Genomic DNA, 18,150 nt, shown 5'->3' on the forward strand with positions numbered 1-18,150 from the left:
CAAAAATGTATTTCTGACTATATTTCACATGCGGGTAAAGATTCAATTGTATAAAATTGTAGTAAAACAATTTTACTACAGTGAAATGTCAGCTACAGAGCTGCAAATGGTGTCATTCTGTTGACAAAAGATGCCAGTAAGTGGCGAGGTACCTTATTGCAGTGTACTCTCAAACTACAGAGCTATACACAAAAATATCCCCCGTAAAATGAACGACCTGTAGATAAAAAAATTTTAAATATATCAATTGAGTGACTAATAAGATGAGGATGAAATAAACCAAGCTTATTTTGCTTATGTGCAATATTTGACTCCCTTTAAAAATATTCGCTGGTGCAGGGATTATCTGTTTGCTGTTAGCCACTCTGGAACCTTTGAACGTAATTCAAACATAAATTTTAAAAGTACTCCACTGAGGATCAATTTGTCAATGTTGTCAGGATCAATTTTACCACAGATATTTGTTCAACCAACCACATATTTTAAAACTCACGTGATTTTAACAACAGTTGCACATCAGCATTTCACAAGATGGACAAATTTGGAACATCATGACCTCAGCTACATACTGTAAATCACTAATCAGTAATTACAAAAAAAAAAAAAAAAAAACGGTAACAATATTCATTAAGTGTTTATTTGACCTATTATGTTTTAATTTTGATTTGAAGCCAAAACAGGAGAAGGAGGATATTCTACAAAGTACATGGTAAAATTCATGTCTTCTGGTGTGGCAACTTCCTGTTCTAAAACTGCATACTTTTGCCACTTAAAAAGTAGTCACTATTTTTACTACATATGGTAATTGGACTGTTTTCTCCTAAATGTATCAAAGGTGTAGGCTATTCTCAGAAGATCTAGACAAAGTATTTATGTTCTAGTTCATAAATTCTACAAAGGTTATTTTTACATCTTCAACTTTTTTTGTATTGATACCACCCATATGATCTGTGGACGGATTCAACATGGTTTATTATATATTTGAGTGTTTGCTCAAGTAACCAAACTCCACGGATTCCACTTGTCTTCGGCAATTTAATGTTACTGTTTTCCTAGAAGCGGAGCGGAATGCCATGTTAATTTCAATTCCGCTCCCCGCGTTCCTCTCTCCGCTCGCCGACTACGCACCTAGGAAAACCCAGCTTTAGAAAATGTGTAAAAAGTTAAACATTGTTGGATTTTTTAAATTTAATTTAATCTTTTATAAAACATTATCAATAGAATAGTTTGTATCGTATCTCAGTTGAAACAGCCACAATGGATGATATTTCAGGATGATGTATTGAAACCCTTAACACTTTCTTGATCAAAGCCTTTAAATGTAGTTCTAAATTATTTCATTTACAGTAGAACCTCATTAATCCGAACCTCCGTAATCCGAACGCCTTATTGTTGTACTCTATACACAGTACAGTTAGTAGTTCTTTATTGTATACTGTATTTAATATACAGTAATGTTTATTCACTATGTTTACTACTGTATTAAATAACCAATTTATTTTACTTTATAAAGCATTTTTTCACTTTTCCTGTAACAAATTCCGATCCGTTTTAGCTATTATTATGTAAAACAACAATGTGTTCTGTAATCCAAACTATTCAATAGTCCAAACTACCCCCTATCCTAATTAGTTCGGATTAAAGAGGTTCTACTGTACAAGTACCGTTGGGATTACTTAAGGGGTGGGTTCAAAGAGTAGTAGTTTTTTTTTTTACTGTATGCTTTATCAAGTTTTATAGTTTGTAATAAAGTAAAAATCACAGCTCATATCAAGCGAATTCGTTTAACCACTAGGTTACTTTTAATCACAGTTGTGTTCTGAACTTATTACAGACTTGAGCGAGATTAAAACTTGCCAAACTTATTGGTCACCAAAAACTATCAACGTATATCATATTGGGTCGGTACAGTGGGTGCACCAAAGTAAGCAGTTTTGGAGGAACTCTACAGTCTTTCATGAATGTGAATTTTGTTCGTCTCACTGATCGAAAACATCTGTCCAATCTTACAGGTTTAGGTTTATTTAAAAAATCCCAGATTTCATAAGAAGTTATAAGTACATCTTCAAAGCTCCTCTTGGTACCTTTATATTTGCTTTCCAAAAGTAAAAGATGGTCATTGACCAGAGTCAGGGTTTTAAGACGATTTCTAGACGGATGGAGTTTACTTGCAAATGACTCTTGGGTCAATATATCAAACACTCTCACTTCACTGTTCAAATCTATAAAAGCAAATTTAGATCCCGAAGAGGATATTTTTTCAGGATCATAAATATTGTAGGTACTTGTTTGTAGAAGGCACTTATTTGAGTGTAAATCATAAAAGTGAAACACACAATCTCTTTCTTGAGAACTAAGAAGCTCACAGAACACCAAAACTTCTCCTGCAACTGCGCTCCAAATTACCGGAGACATTGTTTTTACATAAAAATTAGAGTATTCGAACCTCTTCATGTCGAAAGCCCGTACTCTTGACTTCTTCACAGTTACAGAAGTCATAACATCATAAGTCTGAGTAATGATCAGGAAATCAGATATCCCGTGAGTCAAAGAAATGGTCCCGACAGTTTCAAAAGGACTTTCTTTTGATTCAAACACACAGTGATCATTGACTTTAACAGATTTCTCCATGTCCCACACATGAACCGACGGTGAGAACTGTTGAGACACATGGATGGCCATGTAAGTGACAGCGAACAGCAGGTTTTCTACGACTCGCACTTCACACACACTTCCTGATGGTAACTGAGGTAGTCTTTTGGGAACAAAGAACGGATGAGTATGCACGACCGAGAGAGTGCATAAGAAACTGATCTTGTAGTGGGGAGGGCTGAAGTCATAAACTGATATCAAATTGTTGACGATGAAAAGAAGTCTCTGACCACTTAGGTGAAGATTGAATCTCACAGCCTCGTTTTGCACAGCTTCTTCAATGAATTTAGAAATATCGTACATTTTCATACTCGTCTGTAAACAGGGAAAGTCTTTTAAACTCCACACCTGTAGTCTCAGCCCTTCTCTGGAGGTGCAACAAAGGAACATCCAGTGATTACCACGAGTATCAACGCCTTCTTTCATATACAGGCAAACATTGCCATGTATTTCTGCTTCTTCGGAAGAGAATCTGACTTTTTCCCAATTCTTCATGATGTAAGACTCCTTCAGGAAGTTGACTCTCCATTCGCAGAGAGGCTCGAGATCCACACCTTCTACGAAGGGAACCTGAAAGCTCGGTTTGACCGTGTTTGATTCATCCTTGTAGAACTCAGGGCCGAAGGAGCAATATCTTCTCCACACTCTGTCCAGGTTGAAAGCCCTTCGCCAGCTGCGATTGACCCCTGAGCAAGCTGCTATGTCCCTCGCCCCCAGCAGGTCTGCGATGGCAGCAACCATCTCTGAGGGTAGCTGACTTAGCTCCATCTACAAATAAGTACAGTAAACAAAGTAAGTTTGATCTGTACCAAGTGAATAGGTAAATAGTCAAACATTTATGAAAACCAAAATCGAGTAAATCTTTGTAGTACGTAATTAAAAATGCCCTTGCTTTTCCAAAAACACTGAAGAATTCATAATGAAAATATTAATCAACATTGTTCAGTGGAAGTAAATTGTGCATTTTCTGAATGGGAATATATAGTTTTGAGAATATTTTGTCGCACGTTTTTTTGGGCAACATTTTATATCTTTTTCAATCCCGTGTACCTTTTTTTTTGTTTGGATAACCTACAGCTTAAAATGAGCTCCAACCACAATACTTCCTATTAAATGGTCGCCGGTTCAACCCTGAGAGAAAGTCAGAACAAAAGTCACCTTCACCATTAAGGGGGCACTCCACCTAAAAAAATGTTCTGTTTGCAATAAATAAATTTATTTTTATATTTAAGATTCAAGTATGGTTAAAGATAATTTTATATGATGATCGCCTCCCCTCCCTTGGGGCGGGTTTTTTTTTCTAAAAACAGACGTTTACAGGAACAGATATATCTGGATATAGGTGTATGATAATTTAGTAATTATTTTTTTAAATGTAATGAGTACATGTACATCTACAAACTGTAATATGTGAATTGCCAAACAAAAAATATTTCTATAAAGAAATCTTATTGTAATTTTTTTTTCACAATTGTTTATTTGTCACAACATTTTTCCCCTGAACTTGTCTTATTCCATGCTACAGTTTGTATAATAAAATGTCCCCTTAAAAAAAAAAAATATATATATATATATATATTGTATTATGTATGGTATATCAGAACTTGAGATATGTCTTTTTCCGGACCTGAATACATAAAAAATCTAACTTTTGGCACTAGCCATGGAAACATATAATTATTACAAAGTTTAAAGGGGGAACTCCACCAAAATAAAATAATGATCTATTACATAATATTTAAAATGTTTTTATTGAATAAAAAAAAAATGTAATACAAAATTTAGCCATATCCCGCAGTGGGAGGGGGATCGTAAAAATGGGAATTCTTTAATGAGTGCTATTTAGTAAAAAAAAAATTATCTGTCATACATGTAAATGTCCAGGAAAAACTGTTGCACACCTTTGTGGTAAATAACTGAAATTTGATAAATTTTGTGGAATTCTTAGTTTTTTGGGTGAAGTTCCCCCTTAAATCTCCATTTTGTAATTAAACTAACCGTTAAGTGGTATAGTGTCCACCACCAAACTAGAATATTTAATCATCAGTAGTCCTAAACGTGATCAAAAACAGTTATTTAAAATATCACTACCTAAAGATTATATACTATTACTTTCTCCCCCTATACCATAGTATATGGAGAAAGTATTATTTTCGTCAAAATTTTTGAGTTTGAGTTTTGAGCGGATATATTCGTTCTGGATCCTCCTGGACCCAAAAAAGTGGTTTTTGAAGTGATGTCTGTGTGTGTGTGTCTGGATGTGTACAGAGCTAGAGACTACACCTCTGGTCCGATTTCGATGAAATTTGGTATGTAGGTTCTAATCCGTGGTATCTCCAGGCATTTTTTTGAAATTTTGATTTTTAATTGGGATTTTCCCATAAAAAAACCGTAAAAATCAGATTTTCTTAAAAATGGCCCGAAAAATGTTAGTATGTTGTAGTTGTAGCCCTTTAAATTCTGAACAAAATGGTACAAATCCCATTTCTGTAAAAATTATGGTTTTAAAGTTATTGTAAATTATGATATTTTCCCATAAAATAACGAAAAATACGATTTTAGAAAAAAATCTGGTTTTAATTTAACATAGTATGATGTCGTACACATAGTATGATGTCATGGTCCTTACAATTTTGATAGTTTTTTTTTAATTTTTTAGAAATTTTGATTTTTAATGGGGATTTTCCCATAAAATAACGGAAAAATAGGATTTTCCCTAAAATGGCCTGAACGATTTTGATAAAAATTTATTATGTTATTTTCCTTAATATTCTGAACAAAATGGTACAAATCCCATTTTTGTAAATCTCATTTTTGTAAATATTATGGTTCAAAAGTTATTGTAAATTATGTTATTTTCCCATAAAAACGCAATAAAATAACGGAGAAATCGGATTTTCCCAAAAATAGCCAGAGCGATTTTGATAAAAATGTTTATGTTATAGTCTTTAAATTCTGAAGAAAATTGTACAAATCCCATTTCCGTATATTTACTCTCACCGCTTACACATGGTAAAGGTTGTTGACAAACTTATGGGAGAAAGTATGTGTCAGAATGCTGATCCCGTTTATTTTTACAATTGAACTCAAATGAATACCACTGTGTAAGCACAACTATAGTGCTCAATAATGTTATTAAAAGATGGTAGCCTTCTTTCTAAATCTTCAGAAATATATTTGAAATATTTATGGACTACCTGTACCTCTTCTTACTAAATATAGATTACATTATTTCTTCATAGGCCTATCTGTTTTAAATATACTATAATATGTATAAGGAATATATTATACCCCCAAATATATTATATTAATATACATTATTAGGAATATATTATTTTCTGCAATATAGTATTCCTCCAGATCAATAGTAAAATCATATAAACAACTGAAATTGATTTTATACGTATAAGGTATTCCTATAATGGTAATTACACAGGATAACATGTTTGCACTAAAACAACTAAATTGAAATGAAAGGAGGGAAGAAACAAAAGAAAATGAGGGTCTTGGAGAGGGGGTTAGGTATTCCTCAGTCCAATGTTCCTAGCCCCCAAGGTTAGAGACCTTATTTGGAACTCATGGTCAACCAGTAAAACTGTTTTTTACCATTCTACCAATAATTTGTTTCTTTATAATTAGGTCTCAATTTATTTCTTTTGTCAACTTATTGTTTTTGGCCTGTTTGGGTTGGATTTTTCTTCTTTGTGTTATGTTCAGCTTAAGTGTCCTAGGTTAGTTTGGATGGTAATAAAGGAAGCTCCTCAATAAGCTAATTGTTTACTAAACTCTTGAAAGTTCTGAACATATATGATTGAAACTATAGGGTTTGCGTTTTCAAAATGATTAGATGTTAGGGTTGTTTAAACTCCCACATGTTACATATTTTGTCATCGTATAGAATTTAGGAAGGAGTTTCCCAATTAAAACTCACAAAAAAACTTATTATAATAATGTTTACAAATACTAATTAGTTGGAGATTGGAAACAATGTTGAATCATAATGGTATACTGATCAAGCTATACTAATTCTACTATACTATACTAATGCTATACTACTCTACAGATATGGGTAGTAGCAAGTGTCCCAAACAAAATTTTTTTGTGAGGACCTTTTTTAAGGGTGATCAGAGGAGAAAACATATAAAGCAAAAGCATATACATTTTGGAAAGCTTTACACTGACTGAACTAAAGATTTAATATTTTATGTAGAAAACTTAAAACGGCCCAAACAGGTTGTTTGATTGTTAAATGGAGTCGCTGAGTGTGTAAAATGTATAGTATTTGTTTGATTGTTGTGAACTGCAAGGTATGAACGGTATTTTACTGGTATTCATGTTGTTTTAAAATAGGGATTTATAAAAACAAAAAATAAGTAAGAGCTTTAGTGGACTGTAAAATTGTGTATATTAAGAAAACAATGAATAGAACAGATCATTTCAAATACAAATGTCAACATAGAGGAAACAAGTAATTATGGAAGTATGGCAAAGAGTATAACACATGTAGTGAGAAGAGAGATGTCTACCATAGTCAAAAACCATACAAAACATTACTATCTCCAATAAGACTGCAAACATAATTGAAAATAGCTTGGTATTGTGCCATAGTCTACAACTTTTTTTACTGCGTAGAGTTTGATTTTTGAACTTCCAATATCTTAAAAATGGCCATGTGTATTAATATCCATTGACTAGGAATTCTAAATATCAAATATCTCAGTACCTATATACTTTTTTTGTCCTAGGACGCTGGCACGAGTCTTGGATTGTTTTTCACATTACTTCAGGCTAGATCTAGGGGTTGCGGCATTATCACTTATATAAAATCTATTGGTATCTTGGCGGGGCTCGAACCCGGGACCTCAGGGACTAAAGTTCCGTGCTCTAACCACTGCGCCAACTCACTCCCCATCTCAGTATATACTGTTGTAACTAAAATCTAATTACCTAATTCATTCATGAGACTCCAAGGAGTGTCAATTAAGTTGTTTTTCATAGGTAGCTATTTGTTTAAAACTTAAAAGGTGTTACATCAATCATAAAAGATTTTGTTAATGTTTGACCAACATCCCTTGCCCAGTACAAAATTTACAAGTCGACTACACTAATGTAGAATTTAAACTAAACAATATTCATAAACTAATGTCAATGTTGTATAGGATATAAAATAACGCACATATATAGAATATAAATAATATAAACGTTTAAAGATTTACATAGCCAATAATAGAAAAGTCTAAGCTTAAGACATCAAAGTAATGACAAAACTTACCACACAAAATTCAAATGTCGCTCAGGATGGTCCCTCGTGCCGGATGGCACTCGAAGCGCCTGAACGCGTCTGGGCTAAACCTCGCCTTCCCCCCTCTCCAGCTCTGGTAACCTTCAATTCAATGTCTTCCTGGTCAGCGATCGCGAGCCAGGACCTTATAGCCTTTCTGCGCACCTGCCGTTATATGTTTGTTTTCTTTTACCGTTTAAGTACAAATTTAAGTAACGTACGGGTAGGTTATAATGGCGTACTACGATTTACGATAACCACTTTACCGGACATCATAATTCCAATTTGTTCAATAATAGATCGATTTGAATGTGTATATTACAAATAAACTGCGAAGAGTCTTATCTACGTTTGATGAACTCTCTTTTTCAAATAGTTATTGTCAATATTATTTTCACTATAAGCTATAGTAAATAATTAATTGCCAGTATGGTAGGCATATAATAATAATATATGCTACCCAACACGTTTTAGCAATGTTTATTTATCTCAGATCTCATTGATCAAACTACGGATTTTTGAATATCAAATTATATATTCTCTTCGATGAGAACTAAAAGACCTTTATCCACACACGACCCGTGTCTGTTCTTTTCTAACTAGCGTTTCGACTCAAAGCCATTATAAGCCCAAGGATTGATTAATGTATACAGTTTTTGTCTTGTTTTATCGTTAACATAAATGACTCGAGAATTCACTTTCTTACCAACCCGTCTGCCCTGATAGCATTATTTACTAAAGTACAGTTAAAAATAATTTCTTAAGTTCATTTCTCACCAGCAGCCTTCAGAAAATGCGCTCAACTACAAACAAACGGACTGCGAAGATTGCGTATCGTGCGCAGTTGGACCGTCTCTCCTAGCCTTCAACATCAGACATTTATAATGTTGGTGGTCAGGGTTAGAATAGAACAGGGCTTTAGAAGGGCCGATACCCAACTACGCCGATATTAAAAATCCATTTCCCTCGAGATCTCCTTTCCCATCAAAGACAGTCGGCCAGAGGGTCCGGCTCAAAAGTCCATTACCCGTTTTGGTAAGGGTGTGAACTCAGGGTCCCCGGACTACTCACCTGGAGACAATAAAGATAAAAGAGATTATTAAGATTAAGAGGGACAAAAGTTGACAACAGACTGCCTAGCGCTTTATCGGAAGTGCAATTAACTACCAAATGAACCTTTTACTACGAGTACAGAGCATATTTTAATAGTACAGATTTAGTAAAAGAGTTGCACGTTACAATTAAGAGTGTCACATTTCTTTTGTGACCCACTTACTAACTTTAGTCACAGTTCTACTGCCTTAGTTGTTTTGATAATACTGCGATTTACAGAAAACATTGGTAAAGGTGTTTTCAGACCCCCAAGTAGTATGTTTAACAGCACTGTTGAAATAAAAATACCCACCACATAACTCTGTTTTTAAAACTTTTAATTTTAAAATTGCGTTTGTACGAATAATAAAACATATGACTTGTAAGCAAATAAACTAACAATGAGGACTACATAGGCGGATTATTTAAATCATCAGTTTTACCAGTAGCACTTAATCTAAAAAAAAATTGTAAAAGTGGTAAGTTTTAATGCAAAAAAATGAAAAACAACTCACCGTTGCACTGTGGGAATAATTGTTAGTACACAAAGTGTGTGTGATGTGGTCCATAGTGAAGATGTAATCATTAGGCGTCGCTGACCGCGGTATTTCGAGATAACTCTTCGAGTATCTTTTACTTCATCGTTGTATGTCTCCGAATCGAATACTGGTGGTATTGGTGGTACGATGAAAATATTTCAAATGCTTGGAAATACAATCTGCAAAAGTTTATTTAACATAATCTATATTACTCTTTTATATTTTGTTCAATTCACTCTTGCTGCAATAACTTTTATTTAAAGAAATCAAATAAATAATTATATATTCCACAAAAAATCTTATCTTACTCTTATATTAACTCATTACACACTTCTGTACAGTATTTAACTCAAATTACCTTCAGAAGTTTCCATCGTCAGATTATCAGACCAAATAGAACACAAATGATTCCACGGCTGTTGGCTGGGCTTGGCCTGATTGTTTGGCTTTTACTTGTTAATTAATTAGTTTGTGAAACGTTACCAATTATTCGACTGATGCTACGAGCGCAGCGAGTCAAACTTTACCAATTTGTATTTTCGTTTCAGTGAAAGTTAACGTTGAATTTGCCAGTTGTATAACGAAAAAGGTTGAATGTTCGTATGTACCTGGATGACAATTAAAACTATATTATTGTAAATTTAGTTCAATATGTGGGTATTCAACCTACAATTGATATTTAATTAAGAAAGTTGTTAGAGTTGCTTCAATTATTAAAAACTCGTGTTCATCACACTGCATCAAAAACAACTGGGTTTCAATCATGAATCTGCTGGAGTCGAGCACATCGGTGTACATTTTTATTAGTGTGAAATTCGTTTGCTGGATTTTCCGGAAAATTCTCTCGATGAAAAAGTTTATTATTTTTATTAAAGTAAAAATCGTGTATGTTACCATCGTATTATATGTATGCTTGACTGTAATGAAGGCCTACACCTATATCCAAACTTAGACCAATTGAAACGTAATAAAATTTCAATTATAAAATACAAATTTGTTACTGTAAGTAACCGTAACAGTTGTTCGTATGTACTGCAATTGCAAAACAAGACGAACCCCATTGTGGGAGCTAATTTATAAGGCCAAACAATGTAGGAAACGTATATATTTTTTAATAATTTAGCCCGAAGAGTGGTGCGGTATGACGAATCAGACCGGCAACAGTGTCTTTTTGACCCCGAGTGTCGCTTTTGTTCCGCGGTTGAAGGCATATTTCTTCAAGTCACTTTTTCGGGGGTCAGCAGGTAGATTTCGGGACCGGCCGGAATTTAAATAATTAAACCTAATCCAACCTAACCTATGAAAAAATTATTAGGGGGAGAGCGAAAGAGAGGATTTGGGGGAGCGAGAGTACAGACCTCTCTCTCACGGAACAAGAAATATATGTCCACGGAACAAAATTTATGTTTCGGCCAGTCTTAAAGTCTACCTGCTGACCCCCGGAACAAAAGTGATGTGAAGAAATAAGCCTTAAACAGCGGAACAAAAGTGATACAGCCTTCGACCCTGGCTCAAACTCGGTCTGAAAAGAGTGACAGTGGACCGTAGTGTCGAAATATACTATTAAATGGTCGCTTCCTTAAAAGGGTTACGAGTATTATTCTATACACGCACGCACTTTTTATTGTATACGAGTGGTACATTTTCCTGCTTGGTCTGGCGAGCGAATGGCTGCATCTTGGGGAGTTCGTCGCCGTGCCTACAGAATTGGGCTGTTGAAGCTCGAACAGAGAGTAGAGAGAGAGAGGCTTTCTGCTCTGACATTCGAGATGTTGGCCATTTGTTTGACCACATCAAAAGATTTAAGTAGATCGTAAGCATGTAGACCTGTCCCCAAATTACACCGCTTTGTTTATAAAAATACCCAACCAAATTGGCTACGACACCCACAATAAACGACCAGAAGAATTTAAAAAAACGAAAGCCTCTATAAATCGTAGTAACCTCAATGGATATATATAACATAATTAAACATACTAACTCAGCACCATAAATGATTTTTTTATTTATAAACGACATGTTTCGTGCTTAGGACAAGAGTATCACATTTAGGATGCTGAGTTAGTATGTAATTTAATATTTACGATAGTAGCACTTTATCTAAATATTTCCATATTGTTCTTGAGGATTTCTTGAGGGAATCATGAAAAATGAAACATGAACCAGTGTAAATTTTCGCTTCAAACGTTTTCAAGCAGAGAGAAAATAATGAAATGTACAAATGAACAAAATAAATAAACAGGAACCGTTTACAAATCGTTTAATTTTGAGAGCATGTGATTGAGTACAGATCAAAGATAATAAAATAATCCTAAAAAAGAAAATTAAAATCCAGCTGAGTTCAATCACGTTTTTAATATCTTAAATTTAAACCAGGGTGGAACTTTGTTTTAAGTATTAACTGATGAGCCAATTCAGAATTTCTTAAGACCACTTGGTTGCATTTAGGGTATTGATGTGGGCTTACTTTGTGAGGGGATTTAAGGGTATAGCAGCCTTCAAAATGTTGGTTGTGGTGAGTGACATGATTATAGATTGCTTTTCTTTCGTACCACATCAAAACGATGGCCTCTCATTCGAACTCGTCTGGCCAATGTATTCTTTTGGACAATGTTTACGAACTCGTCTGGCCAATGTATTCTTTTGGACAGTGTTTACACGATAGTTGATAAATCACATTGTGAGTTTCACAAGTTCATCTACCAACAATCGGATAAGCCTTGTTTGTGTTTGTAACTTTGCTATCAAATTCAGTTGTACAACTCATAATTTTGCAAATACGACATCGGGGCTTGTAATGGTTCACATCCGTTTTCAATTTTTGGTCTCACGTAAATATTTTTTTTTTATATCGTGGCCTTTTAAAAATAACACGTGACGTGGTGATCTGGAAAATACATTTTCAGTACTGGGGGAAGATTTCAAAATATTGAATACTACTTTCATTACACTGTTAATCTTTTGTAGCCCAGGATAATATTGAGTAATACATTTGTGATCATTTGAAAAACTATTATCTTGATTGAGTTTTTTATCTGATGAATTAAGCGATATAATTTGAATTGAATTGAATTGAATTGAAAAATTCTTTATTGTTCTTTTCAAATACAACAGGTACAATACAATACATATTTATACACTACGGTTGTACATAAGTATTACATGTCATTGTATTTATTTGAATATAAACTAAAACACAATACTCTTCACAACATAAATCTAACTAATTATTTTATTAAATGACGAACAATAAAGCCCCGAGGTTACAGAACCTGTGCGGGGAACATACATTTTTGGTAGTTGGAGCAAATCTTGGTTGGAAAGTCCAGCCCGTCACCATTACCACAGTATTTTTATTACAAAATTAAAACAATATATAAAATTAGGCTTCAAACAATAGCTTTAACACAGTAACCTATCACAACAAAACCTTATCTAACTATCTATTTGAAAACTGACCCTATACTGTCAATCTTCGTGATTACAGTACTATTTTGGAGTGTCCTGAACTTACAGCTTATTTGAACATAACGAGCATCCCTGACTTAATAAGTGCAAGATTATTAAAAATAACTATGATGTATTGTTAGACCAATGAGGTAAAAAATGTGTTTATACTATCTATTTCAAGCAAGTAGTTTCGTGTTAATTTGCTGAATACATTAACGTTTTCACTTGCTTTGATGGGCTCGGGAAGAAGGTTATAAAATGTGGGAGCCAAATATGAGAATTTTTTTAATATTGTTAGTCTAGGTTTAGGTACATAGACGTTGTTTTTACTTCTTAGTCTAGTATGTCTTGGATTTGTTGTATCAGTACCACATCTATTGAAATATATTTTCAGAACTTTGTAAACATATAGATTCCTGATTGGTAATATTTCAATAATTTTGAAAAGTGGGGATGAAGGTTCAGTTTTGGTTTTCTTTAGCATTATCCTGATGAAAGATTTTTGTAAAGTAATGATTGGTTTTAGGCTGGTAAAATATGTTCCACCCCATATTTCTATTCCATAATCTATTTTCGAGTTGATTAATGCGAAATAAATTGTTCTCACCGTTTCTTGGGTACCTAACTGAACTCAAGCCAAATCACTGTTCAAGGTATCCAGTTAACGTTCTGCCAAAGATGATCCGCCGGGGCTCACAACCTCACAGCCTCATATTCAGAGTTTTTGTATTCTCGATTTTATCATTTGAAAAGTTCTTCATTTTCGTGTTACCAGACCCGGCGTTGTTTCGTCGTCTCAAGAAGACTAGCGGTATCCCCCTCTCCCTCTCTCACTCTCTCTCTCTCTCTCTCTCTCTCTCTCTCCCCCCCCCCCTCTCTCTCTCTCTCTCTCTCTCTCCCTCTCTCTCTCTCTATCGCGCGCCTCCCCCTTGACCACAGATACCTCTCTGTGGCTCTGTGCTCAGTCCCTGTCTCTTGAGTCTTGAGCCGTAGTCTGTAGTCACTAGTAGGTGTTGGGAACGGGACGCGAGTGTGCCTCACTAAACATGCAGTAGTGTAGAAGTGTCTATCTGGAATATACCAAACATCGCCAACATGTGGATCAGGTAAAAGATTTGCTTCCAAAATACGGATATCAAATCAAATACGATTTGTAATTGCTTCATGTTAGGGATCGGTGTTTTTGAGTACCGTCACAGAAAACATACTACGTGGTACCGTATGTTAACTCGATCTATCCTTATTAAAATTTAAAAGATTCGATGTATGGACCTAGGGACAAAATATTTTTTATTTGCTACAACCTAATGCAGCTTCTGCTGTATCTCACTTAGTATATATTATTAATTTACTGGCTGGACGGATACGTAGTAACCTCCCTCCTCAATTGCGTATAATAGAGTAAAGTTAAATTAGAGAACTTCGCTATAAAAAATATACTTTTCCGCACACGACATAGTAAATAAGTTAAATAGGCAAATATGAAGCAAATGCCTCTCCGTTTAGTCATTATTGTTAAACACACAACCAAAGTTAATAGTGACTAGTAACGAATAATTAATCTAATCAATCTTTGCAGAATAATCCGATGTATTCTGTTCTCGACGAAATCACCGCAATCGTTTCCCGTGGTAACATGACTATAATTCTATAGAATGCGATTTAAAAATTAAGTAAATAAACACTTAATGGTCGAAACGACTCATTAATAATGGTACCTAAATACTACCCGTAATATGCAAATTAATTACAATAATATAGGTGCTTTGATTTAGTTTTAGGGGTGGTGGTATTCCGTAGAAGCTGTCAACACTATAAGCACATATTTTTAAGGTTTATAAGCGGTGAGTAGGAACAGAAAGTGACACATTGGAAAAGCGAGTTTAGCATCGTCCATAAACCGTAAACCTTTGCTACAATCACCCACTGCAGTTCTGATTTTTTACTTTACACTTTACACAACCGCCATTGAAGCGCCGTCAATGAGTGGAAACCTTGTTTGTAAGCTATTGGCGACGATCATTAATAAGTTTAAGTATCCCAGCTTATACACCACTGATTCAAGGTCTTCTTTCTGGTTATCAAAACCCAAGAACAATTTTATACACAAAGAATCTCTGGTTCCTGACCTGGATGATGCCTAGTTATTTAATTTCATTTACGGTTACACTATTATTATTCCACTTGCGATTAATTAAACCGTTACGTAAGAAAAATGTGTTTAATCTCACTTGGTTGGGATTTGTCTTCAAAACGTCATCGGAAATGGTTGCGGTATTTGTAAACATATCAATGACAGCTAGAAAAATAATCTTGATCCGAACAGCTGTTCGTTATTTCATAGGTGATTAGGCCTATATGATAAACATTGGACGAAAACTTGACAAAAATCGCACAAAACTGCATTTTTGAACGTCCGTAATTTTATTTACAAAGTAGTGAGGCCATATTTTAATGGCTAAAGACACTCTCGCCAATCCAGTGAATACATTAAAATGACTTGGATCTTGATAGGTACTTTCGTTTTCCTGGAGAAGATTGCGTAAAATACCATTTGAATGTTACAGACGGACAGAAATTTATATGAGACTTGTTTCGGCTTCTTTAATGTATAGAACGTAAAACTAACCTAAAAATTTATGATTCTGAGCAATTTACAGAAAAAACTCTAATTTTTTTTATATAGATGTCAATCACAATACAGTTGGTTAGTTATGTTTAGTTTTACTGTTCAATAACGTAAATCTAAAATACTTTGGCTCATTGACTGGGTTGAGTTTTCTTGGGAGAGTAAACACATTCCATCCCAGCTGTGAAATGCCTCTTATGGTATATCACCTTCAATCTAATGTAGCTATCTCGTCAACAGTAGAAACAGAGAAAGCAGTTTCCAATCTGTAACGCTGGATACTAAAGGTCGCCTTCGTCGGGTCCAGTCTCGACATTCAGAGACGCAGAAAGTATAATGTGTGGAGATTGAGAAATGTGATCAAAGTTGAGGTCCTTGATAATCGTGATCACCGAAGCCACAATGCACATTTGATTACAAAAACCTGAATCAATCCAAATATTCTTGTATTTTAGGGCGTTCCCTAAATGTTGGGTTACAGCTTGGATTTCAGTTGGGGCATCAAAATATCTTTTTACACGTCTGTTTTTGAATCAGTAGCACTTCACACTTGCAGCGGTTGTTTAATGTGGAACTTTGATCAAGTTAAGTCTTCAAGGGAAAACAAACATGTTACCAAGGTTTTTTGGTGGTTGGGAAAAGCTTTGCTATTTGTTTGTAGTTGAAGTAGGCCCTCTCTGCAGCTGTAGTAGGCCTCATGCAGCTGAAGTAAGCCCCCTGCAGCTGAAGTAGGCCCCCTGCAGCTGAAGTAGGCCCTCTGCAGCTGAAGTAGGCCCTCTCTGCAGCTGAAGTAGGCCACCTGCAGCTGAAGTAGGCCCTCTCTGCAGCTGAAGTAGGCCCCATGCAGCTGAAGTAGGCCACCTGCAGCTGTAGTAGGCCCCCTGCAGCTGAAGTAGGCCACCTGCAGCTGTAGTAGGCCCCCTGCAGCTGAAGTAGGCCACCTGCAGCTGTAGTAGGCCCCCTGCAGCTGAAGTAGGCCCTCATACAAATAATCATCCACGATTCGTCATATCCTTTCATTCTCAGACATTGAGATGAATCGGACTGCTTCTCAGATGACACGATTTCCTTCCGGGAACAACCGGACCTCATTTCCTAAGTAAAATTCCTATGGTATTTATTCAGGAAGAATTCGCTTAAGGATTCTATTTATTTGGGGAAACGTGTAGTGGAGAAATATGGGTGTTCCCTGGTTCAATGTAGTTTGCAAAATCGCTTCACTTGAAAGAATTGTGCGGAGAATTAAATTCATATAATATTTGTATTAAAATAGTCGTGATTTAGGCTTGTGGGGCTTACAAAAATTAAGAAGCCATACATTGTGTTTTCACAACTGAATCATCCTTCCCGCTATGTGGATGGTTCGGGCGTTAAATTGAATGAGTTCTTAGAATATGCACTTGTACTTGTACAACTATTCTTTTCGACAAGCATCACTCTGAAATACATCTACCGTACCACACCGATAAGCTTATATTCAACTTATATTACCTACACAGATGAAAGGAAAACGGCCCTAAACATAGCACTCTCATATGCCTTAACTGAAAACTCGACATCAAATCGAGCTACACACATGTGGATGAGTCCCCCTGGATTAATTTATTTTTAATCAAGAATATTAAAATCAGAAACGTAAATTATAATGTACAATGTGTGTGTGTGTGTGGGGGGGGGGGTTGGAAATGTTCTTAATTCCTTTGATTAATTTGTTGGAATGTTTCCTAGTCACAAATGATATGGTAAAACGGATGCATATAATGATTACACAACAAACAATAAGCCTATTAGTTTAAGCTACATCTGATGGAACTGTCGTTCGTTTGATTTAAAATTTTAAAATTGGACAGCTGAGGTTTCAATAGAGTCAAAGTTTATTTTAACGACTAAATACTCAAATCTATTATAGAGGTAAAAAAAACTGAGTTTTAGTTACAAAAACCAAAATCCGCAAAGGGTAATACGATAGTGATATATCATATGAATAAGAATCCATCATTATTTTGAATTCACAAGTTAACGCGCTTCGTGAAAGTATGCACTGTTGGTCCATACTGCCCTGAAGTATGGTGCCGCCGTAACCATGGCGATGGTGATTTGGTGATAGCGGTACAAGTACCGTACCAGCTGTGGGCTTTCTCTTATTATTTCCGTCGATGCGGGTATTGTAGAATCATATGGCCTACATTAGAGATCATAGGACGTAGTATATTGTTGCCGAAACATCTACTACTACATTGGCAGAGGTGTATGGCTGATTTGCACGGGGTCCAGAATAGGAGTAACTTTTCTTGACCTTGAAACCATTTATTCCTGCGAATATGAGACGATTAAGCAATTAAAAACGACCATATTCTGAGTTGGCATAATGGCTATAAAATATTCGTCCCAAATAATAATCAATTTTCAGAGCATTAAAAAATAACACAAAATAAAAGCAACATTCACAGCTAAGTTATGTTAGCTAACATATGTTTTAATGTGTTTTTTGTTAGATTGCCTTTAAC

At 35.1% G+C, this 18,150-nt stretch overlaps 2 protein-coding genes across 2 annotated transcripts in view; one reads left to right on the forward strand and one right to left on the reverse strand.

The window, feature by feature from the left end:
- Positions 1-1,562: 1,562 nt before the first annotated feature.
- LOC128998308 (uncharacterized) lies at positions 1,563-8,016 on the reverse strand. The gene is made up of 2 exons (XM_054424388.1): positions 7,925-8,016; positions 1,563-3,420 (listed from the first exon to the last, which is right to left on the reverse strand). The coding sequence occupies exon 2, from the start codon at positions 3,418-3,420 to the stop codon at positions 1,870-1,872; it is 1,551 nt and encodes a 516-aa protein (XP_054280363.1). The 5' UTR covers positions 7,925-8,016; the 3' UTR covers positions 1,563-1,869.
- Positions 8,017-14,008: 5,992 nt separating this feature from the next.
- LOC128997937 (protein artichoke-like) overlaps positions 14,009-18,150 on the forward strand; it is a 39,478-nt gene continuing 35,336 nt past the window's right edge. Inside the window, exon 1 of the mRNA XM_054423783.1 lies at positions 14,009-14,120. Within this exon, the coding sequence (XP_054279758.1) occupies positions 14,110-14,120 (11 nt within the window). The 5' untranslated portion in view covers positions 14,009-14,109. The remainder of the gene's footprint in view (positions 14,121-18,150) is intronic.

The sequence above is a fragment of the Macrosteles quadrilineatus genome, unplaced genomic scaffold (genome assembly GCF_028750875.1).
Source record: "Macrosteles quadrilineatus isolate MER2022 unplaced genomic scaffold, UCM_ALF_1.0 Scaffold_7__1_contigs__length_78375512, whole genome shotgun sequence".
Classification (NCBI taxonomy): Eukaryota; Metazoa; Arthropoda; class Insecta; order Hemiptera; family Cicadellidae; genus Macrosteles; species Macrosteles quadrilineatus.

What these genes read in the sequence shown, in the direction of transcription:
- LOC128998308 (XM_054424388.1), bottom strand. Translation starts at nt 3,420, where the DNA reads ATGGAGCTAAGTCAGCTACCCTCAGAGATGGTTGCTGCCATCGCAGAC.